The sequence below is a fragment of the Acanthaster planci genome, linkage group LG08, assembly GCF_054643075.1.
Source record: "Acanthaster planci isolate LZ-2023a linkage group LG08, COTS_SCS, whole genome shotgun sequence".
NCBI lineage: Eukaryota > Metazoa > Echinodermata > Asteroidea > Valvatida > Acanthasteridae > Acanthaster > Acanthaster planci.
The window spans coordinates 20855490-20870075 of NC_141784.1; the positions used below are offsets into that span (position 1 = coordinate 20855490).

Below are 14586 nucleotides of genomic sequence, written 5' to 3' on the forward strand. Positions count from 1 at the left end.
AATAATTTTTTAGCCAACGTATGGTTGGGTATGTATGTTGAGGAAATCATATTTTATTAGAATTTATCAGCTTTGAAGAACTTCTTAAAAGTTTGTGTGGGTTTTCAGATACTTTTTCAAAGACTTTCAGTATGATGGTGTAAGTAGTCACGTCAGGCCACTGGAATCATTTGAATCAAACCAAAATACAAAATCAACACACAGGATCACAAAAACAAAATAAGGCTGCCCAGACTGTCTCTTTTAAACGGTACAAGTGTCCTTTTTACTTCATTTTCGAACCGTCAACAACTAAAGATTTATGCGAAACGAAGCGTCAAAAACTAAGCTGTACACTGAGTAATACTGATATCACTGGGTGCAAAATGGTTGTAATCAGTTGTACTGCAATGCAACAACAAATATAGAATGTTTGGAAACTTGGCATGCATGTAAAGACACACCTTATCATTACAAATGCAAGGCCTGAACTTGATCAAACGTACGGTTTTGCTGTTACGGTCATTTGACGTTCATGGCTACATGCGAGCCAGCCAGCGTGAAATGAGCAATGCAGTAGAAAGAGTATACATGTTTGAGGGGCTGACCCGTCTCCGAAAAATGCGCACTGCGCAAGAACGGTTTGTCTGATTTTTTGCGAAATTGTTGTCAAAATGACCGTAAAGAGGTACTCTAAAACTTTTAAAGGATCAACGCCTTAAAAATGCATTGCAGCGATATCGGGAAAAATGTTAATGGAGGGGGATTCCACCCAGGCTCTTTCAGGTTGAAAACTTTAAAGTTTTATGCTGAGTCGATATGAAGACGTGATATTTATAATGAATCTATCATTCGAAATTGGTTTAACTGTTAAAGTTTATCCTTGGAGCAACTCTTTACGTCCCCCTCTTCAGGTAAAAAAGGGAGCTCGTTCGCTGGTTTAGACAGTTGGGTAGACGGCGTCGGTTGCGATACCACACTGGTTGTTCTTGCAGCGAGACATCATGATGTAGCCTTTCATTCCCCAGTTTGCGCCCCAGCTAAAAGGAGAGAAAGTGAGAACGAGGTTGCACTTGAAAACTTACACTCTTAATGGATTGCTAGAACACTTTGAAAGCAACTAAGGTATTTCTCCTAGTAGTCATAAAGTCGTGTCAGTCACGATAAAGAGGATGTCCTCCTACCCACCTGTTCTTGACCAGCCAATAGTCTTTGCCCTCCTCTACGCCATAACCTACGGTCAGTACGCCGTGGTCGAGGGAAGTCTGGCTGCATTTAGGCTCATCGTAGACACCTACATTTGGGTTGTAGGAAAGACACAGAATTAATTGTAACCCGTCACATAGAAAACCCCTGGGTTTACTTGATCGACCTTACTTGAGCCATCTAACCAGTCAACCAGGAATCTATATTGAAATACCTGAGTGATACAACTGGAAGGACGTATGACTGGCGTCGATGGCGACGCTGATTGGTCCCACGGTGGCCACCGCTCTCTGCAGAGCCTGTTCGTTCATGCTGGGGAGATTCGTGTACATCCTGTCCGTAGCGGCCACGCTGGCACGACTGAAGCGGCACGTGTCATCCTAATAATCAACCAATCCATAAACCATGAGTGATGTACTACAATATTATTGCCGAAGCCTGCAGCTGTATCAAAATTTTAATTGAGAGGATGATTGCTCACGAAAAGAATGACTGTTTAGGAAACAAAGCGTCTTTTAAAGATGATTGCCGTTATGCTCATTTTGACCTCGATATTGAGCGTAACCCTGAAATTCCGATAAAATTTCGTATCTCACTTACTTTAGCTTCGTACGGGTAAGATGCTTCAGAATCGATTCCCATATTATCGATGACGTACTGGAACGCCCCTTGCAGAGTGCCCCCTTCGCAGCCGTGGCAACCATACGAGGATTTCCTGGCGCAGTCCACCAGGTTCTGCTCGCTCAGACTGGGCAGTTTACCGGTCTTCTTGAAGGTTTGACCTTCCAGGGAACCGGTGGCACTGAAGGCCCAGCACGACCCGCACTGACCCTGCCGGAATCAGGACGAGTTTGGGTATTCAGAGTTAGCCGCTATCGGTCTAATAACTATGCTGCACTTTAAGGGGGGAGGGGTTTGGGCTCTCATAACTGGTTTTTCTCAAGACCTTGTCAATGACATTCAAGACTCGTCTGCACAACAAAATTCCGTCAAAGCCCGAAGTTGATGGACAGAAAACACGAAAGGGAATGATGACAGCTGTGGCAATGTACAAGAGACCAGAATAGAATTGAGAGCTTTTTTGAAGTTAAAACAAGGCTGACTGAAATGATGCCGATGAGTTCAAAGCCTGTGACCGTGGTGTGAGGTGAAGATGACGAGGTTCAGAATGATTAGAATGATGATGATGACAGTGGTGAAAAATGTGACAAAGATCACCGCAGTGATGATGATTTGACTTCCATGCTTGTCCATCATACACGTATGCTCTGTTCGGGGGGGGGTTGAAGATTAAAGATGGTGAGCAGAGGTTACAAAATACCTGATTTTTCACGGGAGTGACATAGCCTTTGGTTCGCCAGTCTACGGTGGTAGGGAGGTCGCTGGTATCCGTGGTAATATTAGCCGGCTTTAAAGGCGTTTTCCGCATCAGGTAACCATTCATTTGTTTTCTAAACTCAACATTAGTCTAAGTGTTAATAAAGAAGTAGAGAAAGGCTGGTTAAGATGTGTGATCTTAAAGGTTTAGAATAAATTGGAACTGTATTTTTCTGAACAAGGAGTTTCGAAGAATTAGGGAATCTTGCTCACCAAGTCGGCGTACTCGTTCATGGCCATCGTGAAGGAGGTATGCCCCAGGGCGTATCGCTGGTTGTGCTCGGTCACTATCTTGTAGTTGTACTCCCAGACAAAGCGCCGGTACTCCTCCTCTTCAGCCTCGTACACTCTCTGGTTGTTGTCCTTCCACATCTTCCATTCTTGGTCCAGGTCGGGGCTGGTAGCTAGAGCCACAGCCACGCTCAGTGCAAGGATCAGGAACTTCATGGTGCTTGGTTTGAGCCTGTTACGGAAAGAAAAAGACATCTTTCTGTAAAACAGTTCAAGATGCAATTACCACTGAGGTGGTTAAGCCGTTTTCAAATCATGTTCTCTCCCCCCAATTTCTCTACATATGTCTTTTGATTTTATTGAAGTTCCCCCTACACATGTGTTTGCAACAAGTGAGGAAGAAAGACCCCTACCACGGAACTATTCCACATCAAATCTCACGAAAAATTATAACAAACTATTACAAACTTACTCGTGTTTCGATCACAGAAAACAAAATGATACGGCCTTCTCAAAAGCGGCAGCTTTTATGCTATAATTGTCCAGCAAGTTATCTTCGATTCATCACGTGAATTCGCGAGCTATTCATCCAGAGTTTCAAGTATTTGCTTAAGTTTTACGTATACCCAGCTTTATGGGCTAAAACAGAAATAGAGGCATGGCCACTTTGTTTACCAATGACGTGCTGTGTTGTGATAAATTATGGGGAAGTATTTGTCAAATGTGAAACAAGGAACTTAAGTGAACTCCTTATCAAACCGATTATCCACCGATTAAAACGAATCCACACTTTCCTGCAGCTGGACAATTCCAGGACAGATTTTATTTCGAACGAATTTTGCTTTGGGTGTGATTTTTATTTCCTGTTGCATTCAGAATGGCAGTAATACCCACCAGGCACTGCGCTTGTATGACAACAAGGCGCACAGAAAGCAATGTTGTCAATTGACCCCGTATTTAGGACCTTGTTCTGCAAACATAAGTACTGGATTTGATGGAACACGAGGTTCGTCTCCTTTGGACCTGTAAACAATGATTGCGTGCTTGCGTTTCTTTGATCTAAAAAAAGGGCCTCATCACGTGGTTCTTGTCTCGTGATTGGGTCTCGTGCAAAATGACGGGGATGAATCAGGGAAACGCCCCTCGGTGCCGTGGGGGGGGGACCCAGCGGCCTTTTGTTTCTAGAAATTGAAAGCACCAGCCAGCAGTTTCAAAGGGTACTAGAGGATTCTCTGATGGATTGAAAACAATTTAACAACCGTTAAGAGGGCAAAATCTGTTCCCCTAGGCCACTGGCCTCCATGAAAAATATGCGTTCACACCTGTTACCCCCCCCTCCATTCCACCCCAAGTATACCACAGTAGAACAGCAGCCGCTGTGGATCTCATACATTCTCTTTTTTGTCGTCTTCGTGACAAGTTGTGGTGCTTTTTGTTGAAAATAGAGCAGATTAGTGTTGGTAAAAATGTTGCTCAAGTGACGCAGCGGGGGGGGGCAAAGTCAGTTTACACAGGTGATAACTGGACAGGTAAGTGGGTATCATGTAGTCACGAGTGTAAATATGTAAAGGGCAATAAGTGCCGAAGCTCTAGTTTTCCGCTATTGACGGTTCGTTTTCTGGTTTGTTAGGTTGGATACCAGACTACCAACAGAAACCGACATTATATGTAAATAATTACAGATTCAAATAGAGGTTGCGTTAGTAAACAAACTTATCTGCAGGTTGCTTGGCAAATTTTGTCAACTTAAATTGGTTAGTCCCAATTCGACTCACGTCAACCTAATTCAGCATGGAATGGTTGAATTGCCTTACCGATTAAGTCGTCTCCCTGTCGTCAAGGATCAGGAATAGAGCCACATCCCCTGGGCACGGGGATTCAAGCTGAAGTGGTCACGGGGTTAAGGAAATAAAAGCTGAATCACCTGATCCATAATCCTCAGTTATCGCGTAAGGGCAGCACCGGTAGGTAATTAAGTCATGTTTTCGTCAATATTGTCTGTTTCTTCATGCATTTTGTGTATAAACATTTAATAATAACGACGCATCTCTATCACATCCATATTGTAATTAATACCACTATCAGACTGCCATGATAACGTGCTCCGTTCAATAACTTGTAGATTATTTCATTGGTCATTGAAAGTCGCACTTCTTTTTACATATTTCTTTCCTTTTCTAAACATTTGCAGCCTTTATTCTCATGCAGTTCCATTAAAGTCAGAATCAGATCAAACACCATGAAGTTCCTGATCCTTGCACTGAGCGTGGCTGTGGCTCTAGCTACCAGCCCCAACCTGGACCAAAAATGGCAGATGTGGAAGGAAAACAACCAGAGAGTGTACGAGGCTGAAGAGGAGGAGTACCGTCGCTTTGTCTGGGAGTACAACTACAAGATAGTGACCGAGCACAACCAGCGATACGCCCTGGGGCATACTTCCTTCACTATGGCCATGAACGAGTACGCTGACATGGTGAGTTTTGCCGTCTCATGCCATCAGTTTCTGCAGAGTACCGTTAGAATCGATTCTTCTTGGTCTAAATGAAGTAAAGTTACAGCAAAAGTGTATTTCGTACACCCTGGCAATCACATATGATCTATCACACATCGGAAGACAGAATCGACTCACACATTTTGCAATTATAAAGAGATTCACACTAAGTAAACTACATTCACTCTAATCTGTAATGGCCTAACCACTTTACCATCCAAATTACACCCCTCTATGTTTTACTTCTCCTGAAAATATTCGCTTTCAAACTTTTAGACATCCTCTGAGTTCAAGAAAAAGATGAACGGCTTTGTGATGGACAAAGTCCCCCCTGAGGGAATGAACACCTTCACTGATATCAGCAACCTTCCAACTACCGTAGACTGGCGCAAAAAGGGATGGGTTACTGGAGTGAAAAATCAGGTATTAAAAGTCACATCTGCTTTTGATTTTGCTGTTGTTATTGTTGCTGTTGGATGCTTCCTTTATGAAATCCCCACTGTCTCGTACTCCCTCCCACAAGAACTTTCAAGTTCGATATTGTTTCATCGTGAACTGTTTCACTGTCCTAAAGTCCGTTTATCTGATCTATCCTTTATGTTGAGCCCAGTCTAAAGTTCAGATTTTGGGAAACTCTTTTGCAATGTACCAAGAACCCAAGACGACTTTTACAGTGGTGCAAGTTAAGCTTTCCGAAAATTTGGTTGGGATCTGCCCTTGAACGGGGCAATCTTCTTCATTAATTCAACACTGGCTGTGATTTTAAAAATAGATTACACTTTGCGTCAAAAGGGAAAAACAAACATTGAGAATTTGCCAAGAGAATTTAGATGAGTGAAAGCCATTTCAGTCTATAGCTTAAGACAAATCATGCTAGCTGTTTGTGAGCTTTTTCCTAGCATTACCTCAGTTCTTGAAAACGTACAACCTCCGGGCAAGTAGCCTTTGTATGGTGCATTACATCATTCATACCTCAGGGACCGTGATCACTCTCCGTTCTCAAAGCCCTCCTGGGAACCTGGAATTTTTGAGGTTCTTTCTGGCTTGTGATTTTGGCCAGTTTTATTTTGCTTTGTTTTGTTTTCAGACGTAGGCTTTAAGCTATTCGTGTACAGGCGGGTTTGCACATTATGGCGTGACGTTCAGTTTTTACGGAGGAATTTTAATACTGACGTGAAAGGAACTGGCTGATTGGAAATACAGTTGGCTCACAGGGGAAAAATGAAAAAATAATTGCAATAATTATTATACCCATGAATAATTTTATTTCATGTAGCACGCTGTACCTCGTCCTTGTCGATGAAACTGCATCAAAACAATGTAGATTCGTTTGACATATGACACATATGTTTGATATATGACTTTCACTGTTGATTTCATATTATATTGAGTCTTGTTCCTCAAAAGATGCTGGATTGACAGGGAAAAAAAAAACAGTACGGGGGTGGTCTAGCAAAGAGTAATTCCCACAGAAATGGAACTTGTTCAACACCGGAAAGACAACTTCGCTTCCTCTGGACAGGTGATTGTATACCCACATCTTTACCTGTCAGAGAACGATCAAGGGATGAAAGGAGACAGAATCGTTTTAGCTTCTAAGCCGGAGCAGACATGTCACTGACATTGCATTTGTGTAGCTGCATTCTTGCATAGAAAACAGACAAATATATCTCGATTTGATGTGATTTGAGAGATTCGATGTATTTCTTCTATTACATTTTTCCAGCGTCAGTGCGGTTCGTGTTGGGCCTTCAGTGCCACCGGTGCTCTAGAGGGTCAGACTTTCAATAAGACCGGCAAACTACCCAGTATCAGCGAGCAAAACCTGGTGGACTGCGCCAGGAAACCTTCATATGATTGCCATGGCTGCGAAGGGGGCACCATGAACGGTGCTTTCCAATACGTCCATGACAACAATGGAATCGATTCCGAATCATCCTACCCATATAAAGCACAAGTAAGGAAAATATCTTCTCTGCTAGGGTGGCCTTGTTTATTTCAAGACCGGATTTTAATTTCAGAAGCCAAAATTTATTTTGTTAAATGTTAATTTCAAGATGACGGATGTTTACGGATTTTAGGCAATTTTACCTTACCTTCTGTGATTTTCGACATGCATTTGGCGCTTATTTAGGATAGGAAATGCCACTTCAATCCAGCTAACGTAGTGGCCACCGATAAGACACACGTTCTGCTGCCCGCCAAAAATGAGAAGGCGCTGCAAAAGGCCGTAGCAACCATTGGACCAATTAGCGTTGCCATCGACGCCAGTCACCCATCCTTTCAGATGTACGACAAAGGTAACAACATGTCTCGTCTTGTAACGTCACTGTGGTGTCTATTGCTAATTTTAGTACTGTTGTCGTTAATTGACGTTATTTGTATCATCACACGCCTTTATTTTTATGTTTCTTCCGACTTTTTAAATCACTTTTAATCGGCATTTCCTCTTTATTCTGTTTCTGCTCTTCGTGTCTGTGTCGTTAAGCTGTCATTGTCATTTCGTCGTTCAATTTTCAAAAGTACTTTTCGAACCCCTATAGGTGTCTACAGTGAGCCTCAATGCAGCCAGACTGCCCTTGACCACGGCGTGCTGGCAGTCGGTTATGGCATGGAGGAGGGCAAAGACTACTGGCTGGTCAAGAACAGGTGGGTAGAACGCCCTCCAGAGGATTGATCGTATTTATTGTTAGCAGTTAAGGCATGCAAACCCGTTAGAAATCTCAAAGAAACATTAAAAACGGACTTTTAATATAACAGTTCCCCTCATTTTGTTTGGTTTCAGTTGGGGCAAAAAGTGGGGTATGAAGGGGTACATCATGATGTCTCGCTTCAAGAACAACCAGTGTGGTATCGCGACCAATGCAAGCTACCCACTTGTCTAAAGGACTCCAGGCCAGACATGCATCCATGATAACATTCCAAGACACTTAAACCATCTCGTTTTATCAATAGGACTAACTGAATTAATATCAAATATCAGCTATAAAGTTGCCCAATTTTATTTTGAACAGCAACGAATCCCATCCGATTTAAAGGCCAAATGGTGCATGCTGGTAAATTAAGGCCATGGCGCAATAAAGTGTATAAGGTGCCTCTGTCAGTACATTATCGCATACTCTTCTGAAACCTTTAAATTTAATTCAAATTTACCTCAAGCAGAACAGACATCGATTCTTTGGATCAAAATCTTTTTGTTTACATTGAAGCAGAAAAATGTCTGCACATTTTCGAGTTGTTTTTAGTTGACTAATTTGCCAAAGCTATAGTCAGCGTTATTCTGTATATGTTGTTTGTTCTGTTCTTGAGATGTTGAGTTTTTTCAAAAATATGTTGAATTTTTCTTTTTCACATTAAACATGACGAAGAGGCTGAAGATCAATGAAGGAACACGAAAAGGAGATAAGAAACAGTAAATAGTTGATTTGATTGGCAAAAATTGGCAAAATTAACAGCACAATTGGCGAGTACCTGATAAAATTAGAAAACTTTATAAGTACAACAAAAGCTAAATAAAGTACGTGGTAATACCACAACACGCTCAAACAATCGGCTGAGTGAGTGTGTTGCCTGAGTTCTATGCTTGCTTACCCCTAGTAATGGCACAGCCTGGCTACCGTAGCTACATGAACATCAAAAACCAGTTTCACAAATCAGGTTCAATACATATATGACAAAATGAGCACACTTGTTACCACCTCCCTGCAAGATGCACACAACAATTAACCAACATCTCGCTACAATGTTCATTGAAACACAAGGTAAACATTACCGGGGTGCGAAGTAATTCACAAAGCTATCACTTGAACAATCTCCGCAAATTTCAGTATTCTGATTTATCTTATGGTGACATACATGGTTCACCATACATCTTGGAATGAGGAACTCTCTAACAGTAATAATAAGGACTGCGAACAACGCTCAAAAGGTTTCCACACAAAGGAAATCGGTACCGAAACCATGGCACCACTCGGCCTCCATAGTTAAGACAACAACAGTTCCCGACCGTCTTAGCCGGCGATGGAAGCCTATTTATCACGAAATGCAACAATCATTCAAAAATTATAACACCGGATACTCCCCTTTATGAATAATTAACGATAGCAATCCGAAGCTCTGCTAATCTCCGTGCATCCTCGACACAGCTTAATATTGTGACGTGACAGAGGGCGCTAGTCACTAGGCGCGGTGCAAAGTTATAGATGGCGCTCTGACCAGTCACAGAGGCCGACGTTATGCGCGCATAGCTGTGTGTTAAGCAAGCGCGGCACATAGGCTCCGCCTTGTGCGTTGTGCGATAGGGCAGCGGCAGTCACTGCTTGGTCACGTGAGCGCGTCACTGCTTGGTCACGTGAGCGCGTGCGCGGGCGTGGTCAAAGCAGCGCAAAGGCTATAAAAGGCGCGCGCTAAGCAGGGCTAGTCGTCCTGGTCAAGGGCTGATCCCAAGGTAAGGGTCGAGAATCCTGTACAAGGGTTAAAGTCACCTAGCCTAGTGTTGTGCCTAAGTCCGAGTGGTGCGTGTGTTGTTGAGGGGCTCGGTAGGTTGAGGGGCTGATTGGTGGTGCGGTATAGTTCCTGACAGGAGCGTGCGGTCGATGCAAGGGCGGATTGCTATCTCGTGACGTCAGTTGCGTGTTAGGCAGCCCTGACAATAAGCCCCGTAGAGTTGCTAAAGTTCCTGATTCGGCACTGGATGCCCACAACTAATTGTGGTGTTCGCTGCTCTGGGCCAAGTCCGGTCACGTATAATCACACAGTCGCCCCGTCAATAGCGCCCTCTACTGGTGTATTGGTTGAGTTTGTTGATGAATAAACCAGCCGCTTGTTAATTGTTGTATATAAGTCAGGAGTCCAGGCGAAGTTTATTTCAAGTCAGGTCTGTCTGGGTTACGTCTTTAAGTTTCGACCAATTAGATTAGCCATCATCTCGACGAAGACCAACTTTCTTGGGGGACGGTATACTCCGGTCCCAACAGACACCTCCCTAGCCGCTCAGGGACTCTCCGGCGTGCCGTCCGACGCACCGCGCCTCGAAGAAGAGGGCGCCCTCGCCTTCGTCGGAGGGGAACGGCTTCACAATATCACCCATGACTAACGTAGGCCTAATTTGCCGTGCTACACTGGGACGAACAGAGAAGAAAAAATAATCCTTTGAACCTCTCATTGGTCCTACGGTTTACAGTACTTATCACTCGAGAACATTTATAAAACAATACCCACGGCGAAACTGCTTTAATGGTTCGAAAATTACTCGGTTAGGATGAGCACGTCTTCGGCAGGGCTGGCAAAAAATGGCAGGTCGCTGGGCCAACAATCATGAAATAATCTACAAGCTATATTGAACGGAGCACGTTTTCATGGCGGTCTGATAGTGGTATTAATTACAATATGGATGTGATAGAGATGAGTTTTGTCTATACCTGGAATGCGTGAAGAAACAGCCAATATTGAAAAAAATTACATACTTACCGGTGCTGCTCTCACCCGAAAAGTGAGGACTATGGATCAGGCAATATAGCTTTTGTTTTCCTTAAACTCGTGACCACCTCATCTTGAATTCCTGCGCCCAGGGGCTGCGGCTCTGTTCTCGACCCTTGACGACATGCGGAGATCGCTTAATCGGTTAGCCAATGCAATCATTCAATGCTGAACGTGGTTGACGTGAATCAAACTTGGGCCCAACCAATTTAAGTTGACAAGATTTGCTGAGTAACCTGCAGGTAAATTTGGTTACTTACGCAGCATCTATTTTAACCTGTAATTGTTTATGTTGCACTTACACAAGACCCAATCAGGAGAAACAACCACGTGATAAGGCTTTTTAGAGGTCAAATAAAATAAACGCAAGCCTGCAAGCAATCGTTGTTTGCAGGTCCAAAGGAGACGAATTTTGTGTACCTTAAATACAGGGTCAATCGACAACACTGCTTTCTGTGCGCCTTGTTGTCATACAAGCGCAAAACCTTGGTGAGTAGTACGGCCATTCTGAAAGCAACAGGGGAAAAAATACGCCCAAAGCAAACTTCGTTCGAAATAAAATCCGTCCTAGAATTGTCCAGCTGCAGGAAAGTGTGGATTCGTTTTAATCGGTGGACTTTGAGAGGACTTCACTTAAGTTCGTTTTTTCACATTTAGCGATTACCTCCCCATAAATTGTCAAAACACAGCATGTCATTGGCAAACAAAGAAGCCAGGGCTCTATTTCGGTTTTAGCCCATAAAGCTGGGTATACGTAAAACTTAAGCAAATACTTGAAACTCTGGATGAATAGCTTGCGAATTCACGTGATGAATCGAAGATAACTTGCTGGACAATTATAGCATAAAAGCTGCCGCTTTTGAGAAGGCCGTATCATTGTGTTTTCTGTGATCGAAACACGAGTAAGTTTGTAATAGTTTGTTATAATTTTCGTGAGATTTGATGTGGAATAGTTGCGTGGTAGTGGGCTTTCTTCCTCACTTGTTGCAAACACATGTGTAGGGGGAACTTCAATAAAATCAAAAGACATATGTAGAGAAATTGGGGGGAGAGAATATGATTTGAAAACGGCTTAACCACCTCAGTGGTAATTGCATCTTGAACTTTTTTACAGAAGGATGTCTTTTTCTTTCCGTAACAGACTCAAACCAAGCACCATGAAGTTCCTGATCCTTGCACTGAGCGTGGCTGTGGCTCTAGCCACCAGCCCCGACCTGGACCAAGAATGGCAGATGTGGAAGGACAACAACCAGAGAGTGTACGAGGCTGAAGAGGAGGAGTACCGTCGCTTTGTCTGGGAGTACAACTACAAGATAGTGACCGAGCACAACCAGCGTTACGCTCTGGGGCATACCTCCTTCACTATGGCCATGAACGAGTACGCCGACATAGTGAGTTCTGCCGTCTCATGCCATCAGTTTATGCAGAGTACCGTTAAAATCGATTCGTCTTGGTCTAAATGAAGTAAAGTTACAGCAAAAGTGTATTTCGTACACCCTGGCAATCACAACTGTTCAATGTAATCTATTTCAATATTAGATTTGAAAGTCAGAATCGACTCTCACACTTATAGCTATTATGAAGAGATTCACATTACATAAACTACATTCACTCTATTTCTGAAGAGGCCAAACCACTTTGCCATCGAAATTACACCCCTCTATGTTTACCTCTCCTGAAAATATTCGCTTTCCAACTTTTAGACATCCTCTGAGTTCAAGAAAAAGATGAACGGCTTTGTGATGGACAAAGTCCCCCCCGAGGGAATGGACACCTTCACTGATATCAGCAACCTTCCAACCACTGTAGACTGGCGCAAAAAGGGATGGGTTACTGGAGTGAAAAATCAGGTATTAAAAGTCACATATCTTTTGCTGTTGTTGTAGTTTTTGTTGTTTTCCTGAACTGACAAAAAATTTGACAATTTCAATTTTAGTATTTCATTTTCAACAGCTTCAGTTACATATCATGCAAAGTTCAAACATACATTACTCGAACAGACGTACCGGTAACGGTGACGATAGGCCGACAACTTGACGAGTTGTCAGACTTTAATACGTGAACCTTAGAGAGTTTCAATGTATTTCTTCTATTACATTTTTACAGCTTCAATGCGGTTCGTGTTGGGCCTTCAGTGCCACCGGTGCTCTGGAAGGTCAGACTTTCAATAGGACCGGTAAACTACCCAGTATCAGCGAGCAAAACCTGGTGGACTGCGCCAAGAAACTCTCGTATGATTGCAACGGCTGCGAAGGGGGCACCATGAACGGTGCTTTCCAATACGTCCATGACAACAATGGAATCGATTCCGAATCATCCTACCCATATAAAGCACGAGTAAGGAAAATATCTTCTCTTTGAGGGTGGCCCCCTTTATTTTGAGATTAAATTTTAAAAGCCGGTTTTTATTTTGTGAAACGTTAATTTTAGGGCAATTTTACCTATATTCTATAATTTTCGACATGCATTTGGCGTTTATTTAGGATGGGAAATGCCGCTTCAATCCAGCTAACGTAGTGGCCACCGATAAGACACACGTTCTGCTGCCCGCCAAAGATGAGAAGGCGCTGCAAAAGGCCGTAGCAACCATTGGACCAATTAGCGTTGCCATTGACGCCAGTCACATGTCCTTTCAGTTGTACAACAACGGTAACAAAACGTCTCGTCTTGTAACGTCACTGTGGTGTCTATTGCTGATATTAGTACTGTTGTCGTTAATTGACGTTATTTGTATCATTACATCCCTTTACTTTATTTTTTGGTATTTTTCTTCCCACTTTTTTAATCGTCATCGTTGTCAATACTGTTATTGCGTTGGCGGCTTCATTCGCTTTTCCTCTTTATTCTGTTTCTGCTCTTTGTGTCCGTGTCGTTAAGCTGTCATTGTCATTTCGTCGCTCAGTTATCAAACGTACCTTTCGAACCCCTGTAGGTGTCTACAGTGAGCCTCAATGCAGCCAGACTGTCCTTGACCACGGCGTGCTGGCAGTCGGTTATGGCGTGGAGGAGGGCAAAGACTACTGGCTGGTCAAGAACAGGTGGGTAGAACGCCCTCTAGAGGACTGATCTTGATTATTGTTTGCAATTAAAGCGTGCTAACTCTTTAAGAAACATAAAAACCGACTTTTAATAGAACAATACACTCATTGTGTTTTGGTTTCAGTTGGGGCAAAAAGTGGGGTATGAAGGGGTACATCATGATGTCTCGCTTCGAGAACAACCAGTGTGGTATCGCGACCAATGCAAGCTACCCACTTGTCTAAAGGACTCCAGGTCAGACATGCGTCCGTGAAGACATTCCAAGACAATGAAACCATCTCGTTTTATAAATTGGACATGACTGAATCAATATCCATTAGCAGTATTAAAGTTGACCAAATATTTTGAATAGCCACGGAACCCATCCGAATAAAATCCCAAATTGTGCTAGCTGGTAAACTATGCTCATGGCGCAATAAAGCGCCCTCAGTAGAGCAACGTACGTGCCGAATTAATCCTTTACACAAAATACCTATCACGTGCCTCAGTCATTACATAGTATCGAATAGTATCGAATAATCTCCAAAACATTTAAATTTACTGCAGACTGATTTCAATCAGATCAGACATAAATTCTTTGGATTGAAATCCCTTTCTTTAAGCAAAATCCTTTTTAAGTTTTCGAATTATTTTTAGTTGCATAATTTGCCAAATCTAAGGTCAAAGTTATTCCGTATTTGTTTTTTTTACTTGCTCAGGTTATTCATGTTTTTCAAACATATTTTGTAGTTTTTTTTGTCGATCAAAAATGATAAATGGGCTGAAGATCAATGAAGGAAAACGAA

General features: G+C 42.8%; 3 protein-coding genes across 5 annotated transcripts; 2 read left to right on the forward strand and 1 right to left on the reverse strand.

Moving 5' to 3' along the window:
• Positions 1–239: 239 nt before the first annotated feature.
• Positions 240–3421, reverse strand: LOC110974578 (procathepsin L-like). The gene is made up of 7 exons (XM_087139989.1): positions 3266–3421; positions 2776–3025; positions 2507–2653; positions 1786–2016; positions 1400–1565; positions 1168–1273; positions 240–1019 (listed from the first exon to the last, which is right to left on the reverse strand). The coding sequence occupies exons 2-7, from the start codon at positions 3007–3009 to the stop codon at positions 920–922; spliced, it is 984 nt and encodes a 327-aa protein (XP_086996115.1). The 5' UTR covers positions 3010–3025; positions 3266–3421; the 3' UTR covers positions 240–919.
• A 1150-nt stretch (positions 3422–4571) lies between these two features.
• Positions 4572–8833, forward strand: LOC110977780 (procathepsin L-like). Of its 2 annotated transcripts, none has more exons than XM_022232209.2 (7): positions 4572–4757; positions 4985–5266; positions 5561–5707; positions 7011–7241; positions 7419–7584; positions 7828–7933; positions 8070–8833. In XM_022232209.2, exons 2-7 carry the CDS (start codon positions 5033–5035, stop codon positions 8167–8169), a joined length of 984 nt encoding a protein of 327 aa, XP_022087901.2. In that variant the 5' UTR covers positions 4572–4757; positions 4985–5032; the 3' UTR covers positions 8170–8833. The 2 variants fall into 2 exon arrangements, with proteins under 2 accessions (XP_022087901.2, XP_022087911.2); XM_022232219.2 differs by having other exon boundaries at positions 5002–5266.
• A 2347-nt stretch (positions 8834–11180) lies between these two features.
• On the forward strand, positions 11181–14574 carry LOC110974571 (procathepsin L-like). Of its 2 annotated transcripts, none has more exons than XM_087140282.1 (7): positions 11181–11251; positions 11904–12153; positions 12466–12612; positions 12869–13099; positions 13246–13411; positions 13695–13800; positions 13926–14574. In XM_087140282.1, exons 2-7 carry the CDS (start codon positions 11920–11922, stop codon positions 14023–14025), a joined length of 984 nt encoding a protein of 327 aa, XP_086996408.1. In that variant the 5' UTR covers positions 11181–11251; positions 11904–11919; the 3' UTR covers positions 14026–14574. The 2 variants fall into 2 exon arrangements, with proteins under 2 accessions (XP_086996408.1, XP_086996407.1); XM_087140281.1 differs by lacking the exon at positions 11181–11251 and adding an exon at positions 11508–11664 and having other exon boundaries at positions 13926–14572.
• Positions 14575–14586: the final 12 nt, after the last annotated feature.

Bases quoted from the DNA above. Each gene is read 5' to 3' on its own strand.
- LOC110974578 (XM_087139989.1), bottom strand. From the start codon at position 3,009: ATGAAGTTCCTGATCCTTGCACTGAGCGTGGCTGTGGCTCTAGCTACC. The intron at 2,654-2,775 runs GTGAGCAAGATT...ATTAACACTTAG, and splicing joins TGAACGAGTACGCCGACTTG to ACTAATGTTGAGTTTAGAAA. The intron at 1,566-1,785 runs GTAAGTGAGATA...GTTGATTATTAG, and splicing joins CTTACCCGTACGAAGCTAAA to GATGACACGTGCCGCTTCAG.
- LOC110977780 (XM_022232209.2), top strand. From the start codon at position 5,033: ATGAAGTTCCTGATCCTTGCACTGAGCGTGGCTGTGGCTCTAGCTACC. The intron at 5,708-7,010 runs GTATTAAAAGTC...ACATTTTTCCAG, and splicing joins TTACTGGAGTGAAAAATCAG to CGTCAGTGCGGTTCGTGTTG. The intron at 7,585-7,827 runs GTAACAACATGT...GAACCCCTATAG, and splicing joins CTTTCAGATGTACGACAAAG to GTGTCTACAGTGAGCCTCAA.
- LOC110974571 (XM_087140282.1), top strand. From the start codon at position 11,920: ATGAAGTTCCTGATCCTTGCACTGAGCGTGGCTGTGGCTCTAGCCACC. The intron at 12,154-12,465 runs GTGAGTTCTGCC...TCCAACTTTTAG, and splicing joins TGAACGAGTACGCCGACATA to ACATCCTCTGAGTTCAAGAA. The intron at 12,613-12,868 runs GTATTAAAAGTC...ACATTTTTACAG, and splicing joins TTACTGGAGTGAAAAATCAG to CTTCAATGCGGTTCGTGTTG.